Source organism: Octopus bimaculoides, chromosome 3 (assembly GCF_046866305.1).
Source record: "Octopus bimaculoides isolate indiv1 chromosome 3, ASM4686630v1, whole genome shotgun sequence".
In the NCBI taxonomy this organism is placed as follows: Eukaryota; Metazoa; Mollusca; class Cephalopoda; order Octopoda; family Octopodidae; genus Octopus; species Octopus bimaculoides.
In genome coordinates this window covers 67,834,628-67,849,749 of record NC_142930.1, presented here as the reverse complement: position 1 = coordinate 67,849,749, position 15,122 = coordinate 67,834,628, and the positions used below count along the sequence as shown (strand labels likewise).

Here is a 15,122-nt window from a genome sequence, read left to right as displayed (position 1 = left end):
ATGGAAGTGATGTAATAAACAAATCCATGGATAAATATATATATAATGTATAAATATATAATAAATATATGTTGTTGTTGGCACTCCGTCGCTTACGACGTCGAGAGTTCCAGTTGATCCGATCAATGGAACAGCCTGCTCGTGAAATTAACATGCAAGTGGCTGAGCACTCCACAGACACGTGTACTCTTAACGTAGTTCTTGGAGATATTCAGCGTGACAAGGCTGACCCTTTGAATTACAGGTACAACAGAAACAGGAAGAAGGAGTAAGAGAAAGTTGTGGTGAAAGAGTACAGCAGGGTTCGCCACCATCCCCTGCCGGAGCCTCATGGGGCTTTAGGTGTTTTTTGCTCAATAAACACTCACAACGCCCGGTCTGGAAATCGAAACCGCGATCCTATGACCGCGAGTCCATTGCCCTAACCACTGGGCCATTGCACCTCCACATAATAAATATAATACATAGTAAAAAAGTTGGTGAACATAACTTTAAAAACTCATTTTTTTAAAAAGAATGGTTCAATAACTTGAAAAGTATCAGATTCTAATTGTGCCACTGACAAGGCGGATATAAATTACTAACATTAGGAGAACAATTTAGTTATTTACTTCAACAATATAATTATTCATTTTATGGCTTTTTTAGTACAATGGCTGCAATACATTAATCATAAGGGAGAAACTAAATTCTATGAGCCTCTACACAGTTCTTCAACCTGCTAGAAAGAGTAAGTAACCAAACACCCTACTATCTTAAAAAAAGGAAGGACGCATTAGACAATGAAATTTTAGATACATTATGCTTGAATAAAAGATGCAATAATCATCACCATCATCATTTAATGTCCGCTTTCCATGCTAGCATGGGTTGGACGATTTGACTGAGGACTGGTGAAACCGGATGGCAACACCAGCCTCCAATCTGATTTGGCAGATTTTCTACAGCTGGATGCCCTTCCCTAACGCCAACCACTCAGAGAGTGTAGTGGGTGCTTTTACGTGTCACCTGCATGAAGGCCAGTCAGGCGGTACTGGCAACGGCCATGATCAGAATAGAAACATTTTTGATCACAAGTCTGCTTGATCAGGGCTGGCCTGGGGTGCATAATAAATTTCTACAATCTAAACATATGCAGATAACCTGTAGAGAGTTTAAACCAACATAAACATAATGCAGATATAAATATTGTAATTAAACATTGTAAAATGAGGTCAATATCCCAGAAAATAATCATCTTAATTATAGAAAATAATCTAAAATTTAGATAATTAATTAATACAGACAATACTGGTAGAGAACACCAATATAGTCTATAGTGCTACAAAACACTAATACAGTTTATAATGGCAGAGAAACTAGTACAGACTATAAGAGTAGAGAACACTATTTTCATTGCTAAAAAACCATATCCAACCAGCAAATTACATTTTATTCAGTTGCTCACAGCAACTCTTTAACATTAACAGGAACAAAGTTCTGTTGTGTCTGGGGAGAGTCATTTTCTTATTGTGCCTTAAAATTTAACACACTCACCGTTAAAATTTCCACTTATTTCTTATTTAGGAAAATAAAAATAAGAAATAAGTGGAAATTTTAACGGTGAGTGTGTTAAATTTTAAGGCACAATAAGAAAATGACTCTCCCCAGACACAACAGAATATGCTTCAACACATGAAATCACGTAAAAAATCTTGCAAACCAAATCCAAAAAGGAACAAAGTTGTTTGGAAACATTCAAAATTAGATTTATATATTGAGCAATTAACATCAGTGATAGTGTTTAGGCAACAATCAATTACAGTGAATCATAAAAAGTCATCTGAATACATACTTTTGCTGAATATCTAAGAGGAATTATATCTCTTCCAAATCACACCCTACTATCTTAAAAAAAGGAGAAACATACACTATCTTTTATCTTTTACCTGATTCAGTCATTAGACTGGGGCCATGCTGGGATACTGCCTTGAATTTATAGCTGAACAAATTGACCCCGGTACATATTTTTTAAGCCTGGTATTTATTCTATTGGTCTCTTTTGCCAAGCCACTAAGTTACAGGGATGTAAACACACTAATACTGGTTGTCACATGCTGATAGGAGGACAAAAACAGACACACACATGCATATATGCATATATACATATATATATATATATTGGGTCATCCCATAAATAATGCAGTTTTTTCAATTGCATGAACTAAAGGTTGGAGGGGGATGGGATAAACTACCTGCATCAACTTGCTATAAAAGCAAGTAGTAATTTCACCTTGCTCTTATTCTTAGTGCAAGTTTTGAAGAGTGCAGTTCGATTTTACAGATTTTCTTTCAAAGCTATAATGGAAGTGACAAAGGAGCATATTCAGCATCATCATCATCGTCGTTTTCATTTAACGTCCGCTTTCCATGCTAGCATGGGTTGGACAGTTTGACTGAGGACTGGTGAGCCAGACGGCTGCACCAGGCTCCAATCTGATCTGGCAAAGTTTCTACAGCTGGATGCCCTTCCTAACGCAAACCAGTCCAAGAGTGTAGTGGGTGCTTTTACATGCCACCAAGGACAAGGGTCAGTCAGGTGGTACTGGCAACGACTAGGCTCAAAGTGGTGTTTTTTACGTGCTACCTGCACGGGAGCCAGTTTGGCAACACTGGCAACAACCACGTTTGCATGTTGTTTTTCACAGGCGACCGGCACATGTGCCAGTAAGGCATGCTTTTTGAATTCAATAAAGGCAACAACGCAATGGAAAGCGCAAGGAATTTTAATGTAGTATATGAGGATCGAACAACAAATGTAAGCCAGTGTTAATGGTGGTTCCAGAAATTTCAAGCCGAAAACTACAGCCAAGAATACGAGCCTCATCCTGGAAGATCTGTAGAGCTTGATGAGGATGTCCTGCAAACACTGGTGGAACAAAATCCCATTGTAACTGTTGATGAATTAGCAAAGAAGCTTAGATTTAGTCATTCAACCATTTATCAACACCTGTGTGCCATTGGAAAAGTCAGCAAATTGGGTCAATGGATTCTTCACAAAGATTCCAAGACTAATCGTATGCAGAGAGTGAATGTGTGCTCTTCTTTGCTGTCATGACTCACGAATGAACTTTTTTGAACCGAATAGTGACTGGTGATGAGAAATGGATTCTCTATAAAAATGTCAAGCACTGAAGACAGTGGGTAGGGAAAGGAGAAAAACTGGCACCCCAGGTTAAAGAAGGTCTTCATCCATGTAAAGGGGTTGTTATCTGTTTGGTGAGATATGAACGGTTTAGTCCACTGAATTTTTAAACTCAAACTAAACGATAACAAAGGAAATCTACTGCAAGTAGCTTGAGTGGCTTAAGTCAGCGCTAGAAGAAAAACAACCATCTTTAGTTTCAAGTCAAAAGGTGTTCTTCCATCAGGATAATGCTCAACCACATACAGCGAGGATGACATTCCAAAGGCTGGAGCAGTTTAAATAGGAAACGATGCCCCATCCACCATATTCATCAGACATTGCCCCATCTGATTACCATTTATTCTGCAGTCTTCAAAATCATTTGGATAGAAAAAGTATGAATTCTGTAGACGAGGTCAGAACAGTACTGCAAGAGTATTTGCAAGTCTACCAGATAGGTGTAAGAGCATTGTAGGAAATGAAGGAGAGTATATTTTAGAGTAAAAAAGAACTTTGTTTATCTTAATTTTGAAAAATAAAATAAGTATAAAAAACTGCATTATTTATGGGATGATCCAATACACACACACATATATATATATATATATATATATACGAAAGGCTTCTTTCAGTTTTTGTCTACCAAATCTACTCACAAGGCTTTGGTTGGCCCAAGGTTATAGAAAAAGACATTTGCCAAAGGTGTCACGCAGTGGGACTGAACTCAGAAGCATGTGCTTTGGAAGCAAACTTCTTACCACACAGCCACCCCTGCACATTTATAACTATATAAAGTTATTTATTAAATCAACTGGTCATGTTTTAAATGATAGGGTACTGCCACACACAATGCAAAAGATGAAAAAATAAATACAGGAGCCTGATTGGCTTCTATCAGTTTGTTCCAGTTGCCATTGAGACCTTAGATGTCCTTGGATCCTGCACTACCAATTTCCTCTGCAAAATCAGGATAAAAGTGATGTGAAGTGGAGTGGCTGCTGCACCAAGTGTTGCTGGCCATTCTCTGCAGCAACACCATTGCAGTCATGACTGCAGGGCACAGCTGAGCACACCATCTGTTCTGAGGTGTGTGACCCATTAACCCCCTTCCCTCCACTATATAATGTTGTCCTTAATACCTCTAAAAGATTAGATCCTTAAAACAGTCCCAGTCAACTCTGATTAGAGTTGACTGGGACTAAACAACAACAAACTGACAATAATAAAATTAAGCAATGTATTCACTAAATTACATTGTAAATAGATTAGTAATGAATATTTTCTTCTTGCAGCACTAATTGGACAGGTTTATTGTCTGAGATATTTTGTTGCAATATTTCAGATTCACTTTTCCTTTGTACTTCTATTACATTTAATAAGTCATCAGAATATGATTAACATTTTATAAAAAGTTCTTTCAAAAATATAAAGCTGTTATTTACCGGGATAGGAACCACCAAAAGATATCCATTTATTCTTTGTAAAACCAAATTGAGCAGAAATGTTCTGTCGGAAATATGCCAAATCAGCAAGTGCTTGCATACTGCTTAAATATTTAAGGTTTTCAGTGCTCATGTCTCTATAATATGTAAATAGAATAAAAGTAATTATATTTCACAAATTTTGATTAATTTACAAAAATTCTTTACTCATATAATTTAACAGGTTCTTTTTAACTTCAAAATTATTCCCTATCTTCAAAATCAAGAACATCACAAATGTATTCCTTCTATCAATCTACTCCATATTTTAGCCATTTTAAATAAGACATGCCTAAAATATTTTGAGTTCATAAAGTTATAACCAGATTAAATCAAATCATAATGCAATTTTGATCTTAAGAACACTATTTAAAAAATAAAGATATATAAAGACAGCAGATAGTTACAATCTGGAACTTTGAATCATCTACTGACAATGTCCATCTTTATATTAAATCAAAACACTTCAAATGAATGCTTATGGAATTTATAAATGTGTATATATATATATATATATATATATATATATATATATACATATATACTAGCAAAGATACCCAGCCTTGCTCGGGATTAAAATAGTATAGATATTTTTATTGTCTTATTTGTTTCAGTCATGTGACTGCGGCCATGCTGGAGCAGCACCTTTGGTCAAAAAATATCAACCACAGGATTTATTTTGTAAGACCAAGTACTTATTGTATCAGTGTCTTTTGCTGAACCGCTAAGTTATGTAAATGCAGTAACATCGATTGTCAAGCAATGGTGAGGGTACAAACACAGACATACACATATATACGACAGCCATCTTTCTACACACATATTTATGTATATATACACATACATATATAATACATATATATATATATATACACACATAAATATACATAGATATATATACATATATACAGTAAATGAAGTATAAGGATTTCGGTCCTCACCTCTGTAATATATATATATAATATAAATAATAGATAAGTATATGCATATATACATACATATATGTACATACCTACATATACATGTATATATACATGCATATATGGGTACAGGACATCAAAAAAACGTGAACAAAAAGAGAAATGAGAACATAGAAAAAACATAGCAAACAAACTTTTTTTCGAACAACAAAAGAAACAAATAGAGAAACAAGGGTGGACATTGGAATTAGACACTGAGGGAAAATGGCTGTAACTTTTTAATTTTTTAATTTTGGCGATTTTCGTTTTCGATAATGTGTTCTATATGTCACGGTCATGCGATTTTCATTTTTGACATTGTGTTCTACATGTCCAGGTCGTACGAATAGCCTTCTCGCAACTTAGATGTGAAAATGAACGGCTTACATTTATATTGAAACAGTAAAAGGATCACATGTGGAGTCCCCACCACGAAACTTGATATGCTAGAAATAACAGCTAAACGCGGACAATCCAAATCTTGCATTGGTCCAGATGGACTATTTGTAATCTGAACCTCCCCCCCCCTTATTTATTTATTTTTTTAACGGAATCCCACGTTTTATGCTATGGAGATTCCGATTCTGAAAAATTTTTTTACAAAAATCTCAAATTCAAAATTTCGATCCCCCCCCCCCCCGGTTTTTATATAGATCCACACCCGGTGGAAAAAGTGAAAAAAAAATAGTGTAGTAGTTGAAGTGCACCTTATATGAAATAAATATGAAGGAAAAAATGCGCTTTGGCAAACGGGGTTAGGGTTAGGGTTAGGTTTTGAGTTTAGGGTTAGGGTAAACCTAACCCTAACCCTGACCCTAACCCTAACCAGATTTGGCTGTTATTTCTAGCATGTAAATAGCCTGCTTGGTGGGGGGGGGGGGGGGAATTGAAATTTTTCAAACAATTTTTTTTCAGAATCGGAATTGCTTTCGAATTTTGTTACAGGCTTTCTATTTTTTTTTTATTTTGTATTGTTCATTTTCGAATATATGTTCTCTGGTAAAAAGCATGACATGTAGAACACAATGTCAAAAATGAAAATTGCCCCCCCCCCCCGTGTGTGTGTGGGGGTCCAATTTTTTTTTTTTTTTAGGGGGAATCGCATGACCGTGACATATAGAACACATTATCGAAAACGAAAATCGCCAAAATTAAAAAATTAAAAAGTTACACCCATTTTCCCTCAGTGTCTAATTCCAATGTCCACCGAAACAAGAATGGCAACATAAAGAACATCTCCTTCATCAGTTTTCTCCTGTTTTATCTACTCCGCATTTCGAAGGTAATATATATATATATATATATATATATATATATATATACACACACATACATATATATATATATTATATATATATATACAAAGATATAGATATCTACATACATATAAAATATATATTTATATATGTTTGTATATGTATATATATATATATACAAACGTATATAAATACATATTGAAAGTAATAGAAATGAAACTAATATATATAGAGATACATATTGAAAGTGATTGAAATTGAAACCATATTGTTACGAATGCCTGCACAAAGCACCTCAACGAAGAGAAAACTCGCGCGCGTGAACGCCGACGCTCAGTGGGTCAGGACGTTCGCCATTAAGCTCAGCCCGGCCGGAGCACGTAACGATGACAACAGAAAGGAAGAAATAACACAGACCATACGTTGCGTAGTCAAACTAACTTTTTTTTTCAAAACAAAACAAAACATTCAATAACATAGTACTTGCTTTTGAAATAACACATGTAGCATTTAACAATAGTTTCCAAGCATTTAACATTACAAAGGCTTTCAATCATTACATAATCATAAAGTTTACAATCAAAGTTCGTGTATCAAGAGTCAATTAAAAGTTCGGCACTGTCATGCTATTAGCTGTCAGAAGTGAAAGTGCTCACTGCTAGTGAAGTATGTCTGTCTGCCTGTCTGCCTGCATGCCTGTTGCTGTGTCCGTCTGTCTGTCTGCCTGCTGGTTTGAGTTGATACTTTGGCTTACTTACTTACTGGTATCTATCTACTATCTATCTATCTATCTATCAATCACTCGTCCACCTTATTAGAAAACACAAATTTAATATAAAAACATATTTCCTGAAATTGCAAATTATTTAAAATATAAAAATATAATTTTCAACAGAGAGAATTTATCAAAATAGAAAACAAATGAAGTTTGAAGTTTAAAAATAATAGGATCGACCACTCACGACTAGCTAGCGCGGACGCGCGACTGCGCGTTCGGGACCACTCTGCTTTAGTAGTACGCTTATACTCTGTGTGTTTTCAAACGCATGGATATAGGTGTCAAATTTGTTCCAATAACTTTCGAGTGATAGATAGAGAGAGAGAGAGAGAGAGAGAGAGAGAGAGAGAAAGAGAGAGAGAGAGAGAGAGAGAGAGAGAGAGAGAGAGAGAGACATATAGCTCGCTCCGGCCAGTCATGGTATTAGCTGTCAGTAGCCAAAGAATCGACAGGCCAGCAACAGGCAGACAGACAGATACTTCACTAGCAGTGAGCACTTTCACTTCTGACAGCTAATAGCATGACAGTGCCAAAAGTTCTTTTTGCTTCTTTTGTTTTTCTTTTCTTTGAACAACATGTAACAACAAAGTTCTCTCTTTTCTTTTCAACCATTTAACAAGAGTTAGCAAAGTTCTTTCTTTTAACATCATGTAACAACAAAGTACATTTTTCTTTAAAGAATAAGCAAACATTTACCGTAACAAATTCAAATCTCCCACTAAAACGACAAGAACTGACCAACGCAGTCTACTACAATCTGCCACAACAGTCCCTTCTCTCTCTCTGACTCTATCCATTTCGATCATTGGTACCTTCTGTCAATAGCCTCTCTCTCTCTCTCTCTCTCTCTCTCTCTCTCTCTCTCTCTGTTCATCTTGCTTCTCTTCACTCACTGCTGGCTGTCACATACTCGTTCTTCACTGGCTGACCGCTTGTACACCGACTGCCCTGTCCATCTTCACTGGCTGCTGTGTTTACACCAACTGCCATTCCCAAATCTATGCTCTCATATTTATGACAGATACCGTACCCAACAGTGCTACATTCCCCCTCCAAAGCTGGGTCAGTTTAGTACAGTTCCTATTTGCTTTTTTTAAACTTTCGATGACCGGAAAGGGTCAGAGATCACACTCCTAACTGTGCTCATTGACAGGACAAAGGAAATATCATTGTCCCGAACGACTAGAAAACGGTTTCAAACTCAGCTCGTGGAATAGGGGCATAACGTTATTTTTGTTTATCGGCGGTTGCATCAATATAATAGACAAAGTATTAATAGAGATGTCATTGTTTCAGTTTTTACATGTAATACTGAAATAGTGTAAGAGATAAGAGATTGTTCTGGGCTTGCATTAGGCAAAAAGTTGAAAATTATTTTGGCCCATGACGTTGCATGGACCCTATATATATATATATATATATATATATATATATATATATATATGTAGTGAAACTACCTATCGTCACTAGATACAAAACTACTATCGCCATTACATACAATCTTCTCATTTAAATATAAATAAATGCGAGCGTAGTAGAGAACCCATTCCTTGTCCATCACGTGACTGATCATTATTCGAATCGGCAACTTCTTCGAACCTTTCCCGCCAGAACGCAAACTGACCAATCACGGCCCCTAATAAGGTCACGTGATAGAGTATATTTCTACCATCTGGTGAGCCAATAGTTTGTTATAAATAGCTTTAACTCGGCAACCAAATTCGTCTCGGTCCAGTTTCTCTTTGAGAACTGTTCCGTGTACCACACGACAGCAGTAGCAGCCAGCGACCACTTCAGCAGCTTCGTCCAGCCACGATGACCTCCGCCGTCGCCACATCAGCAACAAGAGTCTACTACTACTATCCAGCATCATCATCATGACCAACACGATTCTACGATTACTACTAACCAGCAACAATCTCTACCAGCGTCAACACGACTTACTATGTACACCAAACCAAACCTCCGCGGCACATCTCTCTCTTCGATTCTGTTAGGTGACTCAGCTTCACCACGGTAAATAAACAGACAAGAGTTCTTAAACAGACAAGAAATTCTCAGCCAGTGACGAACATCTGTATAACAAGAAACACGGCCCGGCATCGATGCCACGACATCACAACTAGTGATCAGCACTGCCGCACTCAGCCTCTCCTCACTTTCACATACAGAACTTTTCCTATAGTGTACTAACGATCTGGTATAATTGCTCACGTGTTATTGACTCTCTTTCTATCTGCTGTAAACACTCATACACACATGTATCACTCACATACACACTTTTCTTTGTATGACGGCCTGTCTTTGATTATGTTCTTATATGTCGCATTCACACTCACACACAGACATACATCTTTAACGCTACAATAAATATCTCTGTTATTCATCTAATACGGTTGTGGTCTTTCATTACTGGTCATCTATGTTATCGTCGCATAACATATCATGTATATCATCTTCGATATAATATTTGTATGTTCGACCGTGTGACACGTTTAAATAAAAGGAGTCCTCTGTTTTCCCATTCGTCACCATAACTCCTTTTATGAGTTCGCACGGTCGTCCCTTACAATTGGTGCCCCCGACGTCGGTCGTCCCTTACAATTGGTGACCCCGACGTCGGTCGTCCCTTACAATTGGTGACCCCGACATCGGTCGTCCCTTACATATATATATATATATATAAAGTTGTTAGTGAGAGACTCTCTGTCTCTTCCAAATCATCACTTCTTTTCCCCTTTCCTTTATCTCTCTTCTACTTACTTTATATTGATTTTTATTGCTTCTCTTCTCTCCCCACCTATGCCTGTACAATTAGGATTAGAACAATAAAATAATTTATTTGATACAAATATATAAACTCTCAGGTTAACAATAACATTTATATTATATTAATTACAATATTCCTTCATTATTCATGAAAACAAAAAAAGAAAGGAAGTATATTTCAAATCAAAAAACGGAAGAAAAAAAGTACAAGTAGTCAATGAAATATGAAACCTTGGAGAAATGTAAACCATGGACATTATAAATGTATCTTGTGTCCAATGAATGTTATCGTTTTCAATCAATAGAAATGTCTTTTCTGTATTATTGTGTAAATGGTTGAGAATTTCACAGACACATATATCCTTAATCAGTCTTCAGGAAGACTCAGCAGGACACTGTGTATGACTTGGTTGAGCTTTCTAGTTCACACACAAAGCTTGAGTTGAGTCAATGCTTTACTAGAATTCACTTGCCTAAGTTGCAGCATAGTGGGATCAAACACAGAAACTTCTTATTCTAAAAGAAATTCCTGAAGCATTTAACCATGTGTTCATAAACATTAAATATACTATGAGTCAATACACTTGAAAGGAATCTACATTGTAAATCTGTTCAACTTATGTCAGTAGGAAAATGGAGATGACGGTAAACATAATAATTTTATTATTTAGAATTAAACTGCCATTAACACTCTATCTTTAAGGCCCAATGTCCTTAGATCATATTGAGTTACTTTGAATTATGTCTTCCTCAGACTATAACTGTCACAAGAATCTCTCTTCTGGCATGAGAACCAAAATATACATAAATTTCACTTTGGATTTTTACATGACAAGACAATTTAAATTCTATTGGTCACTATCTTTACCACAAATTTTTAAAATAATATTTGTAAGATCTCCCAAACTATTCCAGCAGATTTATATTATCAGTATCTCACACGTAACTGCATACTCATTATGACCAAGCATTAACCCTTTAGCATTCAGATTAATCTGTTAAATATAATACTTATTTAATCAGATTGTTTTGAATTAATCATACATTAACTCATAACTGAGATTTTGATGATGTAACTTTATTTTTATGATGGCATTGTAGGATACATGTGAAAGGCTTGATAAATCTAGTTTGAACAATAAAACAGGTAGAAAACTTCGGATATGACCAGTTTAAATGCTAGAGATTTTATGTAGATGAGATACTACAAATATATATATATATATATATATATATATATATCTTTGCAATTACTACTAATTCATTTCTCACTCTCTCCTAAATGTGAGTAGCTTCCCAATAACAAGAACTAGCTCTATTCTACCCATTTCTCTCAAACCTTAACTCTCTCTGATAGCCCCACCCCTTGGGTTCTGTAGGCTTGCATGCTGCATGGCAATCCCACTAGTGCCAGTGGCATGAGAAAAGCAGCCAGTACACATTGTAAAGTCGATGTGTTAAAAAAGGCATCACACACATATATTTGAGAATAAACATTATAATCTGTTAACAGATAATCTATATTCTATATATATAGTTAAGTAATATTGTCCAGGTTAGATATCTTCATATAGTTTAACCTTTCAGCATTCAGATTATTCTGCGAAATGTACTGTTTATTTATTCACATTGAATTAATCATGCATTTTCTCAAAGCTTTAAGATTTTGATGATGAGATTGTTAATTTTAATAGCGGCATTATAAGGTAGGTGTGAGAGGCCAGATCTGGTTAATTTGAGCATAGAACATGTAGAATATTTTGGCCAGATATGGTCAGTTTAAATGCTAAAGGGTTAAGCAGGGAAAGATTCAAAGAGACTAAAACGCATAAAGTTGGAAATCTGACAACTTACTCAGTCGGATGACTTTTCCCATAGAACCGATGTTCCACTTGGATACAAAAAGCATTGTACTTCCTGGCATTTTCGACCCAATCTCCCTTGGACATCCATATTGGATCAACTGTACCTTCTCCACCAATCATTAGAAATATTGGACCGCCAGGTTTGAAGTATGATTTGTTTATAAAATATCGCTAGAATAAAGAATGAAATATAAACAAATATTTTTAAATGTATCAATAACAAAAAAAAAAAATATCAAGAAACTGAATTATTAATGTCACTAGGCAAATTTTTTATGGTTGAATGCCCTTCCTGTCACCAACTCTCATCTATTTGCAAGAAAGGTAATATTATCACAGAATATTGGAAACAAAGGACACTGCTAGCATTGTGATGACACTCATTTTCAACTATCTTACAATACCAAGCTAAGGAGATAGTAACACACATGCACATACATACACAACAGACTTCTTTCAGTTTTAATCTACGAAATTCACTTACAAGGCTTTGGTTGGCCCGGGGACTATAGCATTTGATGGTTACCCAAAATTGAGAACCATGTAGTTGGAAGCAACCTTCTTACCACACAGCCATGCTTGTGCCTAGCAACTCCTACATTAGTCTTACACATATGTGTGCATGCATACATATTTGTTTGAAAATTGCAAGTGACAAACAGTGACATGAATGTCATTTCATCTGCCAACCAATTGTCCACTGGCTTTGTACCTTCAAACACGTGAAATAAAACATCCCTTACTTGAAAAATAGGTAAGGATTAACAAGGACATGAGGCAGTAAAACAATACCTCAATAACAGGATATTGCGGCAGTATAAATACATGCTAAGTATATGCAGTGACATGTAATAATTACATAATAACCTTATATTTCAATCTTTCACTCTCTTTCTCACATTCTTCTCTTTTCCATTACTCCCCCACCACCACCTTCCCTTACCACTGCTCATGCTGTTTTTTCTACCCAGTCTCCTTACAACCAATAGGTAGCTGCCTATTGCTGTTTCTCTTCCCACTTGTATCCCTATTTCTCTCCACATTCTCTTTCTTTTTTTATCCTCTTACCTTTGCTCTCACTCCAGCACATCTCTCTTCTATTCACCTTCTCACTCATGTTTGCCTTGAATGAAAGGTGACATTACAGTAAGGACTCTAGTTTTGTAGAAGACAAGATAACTTCTCAAGTAAAATGTAGTCAGTACATTCTATGAAGTGGTTGGCACTAGGAGAGGCACCCAGCAGTAAAACCATGACAAAATCAGTATATGAGACATGGGCCACTGACCTCTCTAGGAGGACAGTGACTCTCAACAAGAACAGACCATGATAACCTATGAGAAACGAACATAAAAATCATGATGACAATAATTCCTTCTACTATAGGCACAAGGCCTGAAATGTAGTGGGGGGACTATCGATTACATCAATCCCTGTGCTCAACTGGTACTTATTTTATTGATCCCAAAAAGGTAAATGATGGAATTTGAACTCAGACTGCAAAACCAAAAGAAATGCTGCTAAGCATTTTGTCCAGCAATAAATCACCACTGGCATTATGTTTCTTTTCTCCCAGCTGGAATAAGTGAGATAGATCTGTAACATGATCACCGTTACTCTTCTCAATTCTGTGAAAACAAACATTCCAAGATCTGATCTCACAACACCTTCCTTCATTTTGTTTGGTCTCACTATCTTAAAGGGATGAGGGGCAATCTTTGATTATAGCATTCCACTTTCACTTTGTCAAATTATTGCTACTATCTTGTTTGTTTCGAGCTACAGAATAAAAGTTTTCTCCTTTTTGATGCTGTCCAACAGCCAGATTGTTTGCCATTGCAGTGTAATTAAGAATTAAATTTTCGATTTGTTATTATCAACAGATATAAGGTGGCAAGTTGGCAGAATCATTAGCATGCTGGGCAAAATGCTTTGCAGCATTTCACCTACCTTCTTGTTCTGAGTTCAAATACCACTTTGCCTTTCATCCTTTTGGAGTCAATAAAACTAAGTACCAGTTGAGCACTGGGGTCAATGTAATCGGCTTACCCCCTCTCCCGAAATTGCTGGACTTATGCCAAAAATTGAAGCTATTATTATCTACAGATATATACCATAGTTCAGTATGGCACTGAAACAAAACACTTAATCCAAAACTAATTTATTAATAAATGCTAAAAGATACACTAAATCATTAAAAACCCATAATTAGGTCTCTTTTTATCTTTTTTCTTCAAGAGACTTTGGAAGTTATTGTAGCACAATGGCTTTCAAACTATGTATATGACCTTTAACACGTTCACACCCAAGACAGAAACTTAGGTTAGCATTTATTTTATCAACCCCAAAAAGAATTTAAACTCAGAACATAAAGACATTCGAAATGCTGCTAAGTATTTTGCCTGACGTGCTAACAATTCTGCCAGCTCGCTGCCTTAGTGTCACAAGATATTCCTTTCTACTATAGGCACACGGCCTGAAATTTTGAGGGAGAGGGCCAGTCGCTTACAGTAAGTAACTGGTACTTATTTTATCGACCCCGAAAGGATGAATGGCAAAGTCACCCTCGGCGGAATTTGAACTCAGAACGTAAAGACAGACGAAATACCCTTAAGCATTTCGCCCGGCGTGCTAACGTTTCTGCCAGCTCGCTGTCTTAGTTGTCACAAGATATTGACAACACTGAGGTTAAGTCCTTTTATTAAGTCTTGGTGAATTTTCTCATCTAAATCGTTCAAGTACCTTAAAGCCTCCCAAAGAAAAAGAATTAAAAAAGTCTTAATTACGTTTTTTTTAAAAACGTAAGTAATTTTATGGGTGGAGATGGAGTATATGTAATCTGGGTATA

General features: G+C 36.1%; 1 protein-coding gene across 2 annotated transcripts in view; it reads right to left on the bottom strand.

Moving 5' to 3' along the window:
• Positions 1 to 15,122, bottom strand: part of LOC106870332 (putative serine protease K12H4.7) — a 45,044-nt gene that overhangs the window by 15,767 nt on the left and 14,155 nt on the right. For both annotated transcript variants that reach the window (XM_052966370.2, XM_052966369.2), the window contains exons 2-3: positions 12,264 to 12,445; positions 4,609 to 4,745 (exon numbers count right to left, since the gene is read on the bottom strand). In XM_052966370.2, coding sequence (XP_052822330.1) covers positions 4,609 to 4,745; positions 12,264 to 12,445 — 319 coding nt within the window. The remainder of the gene's footprint in view (positions 1 to 4,608; positions 4,746 to 12,263; positions 12,446 to 15,122) is intronic.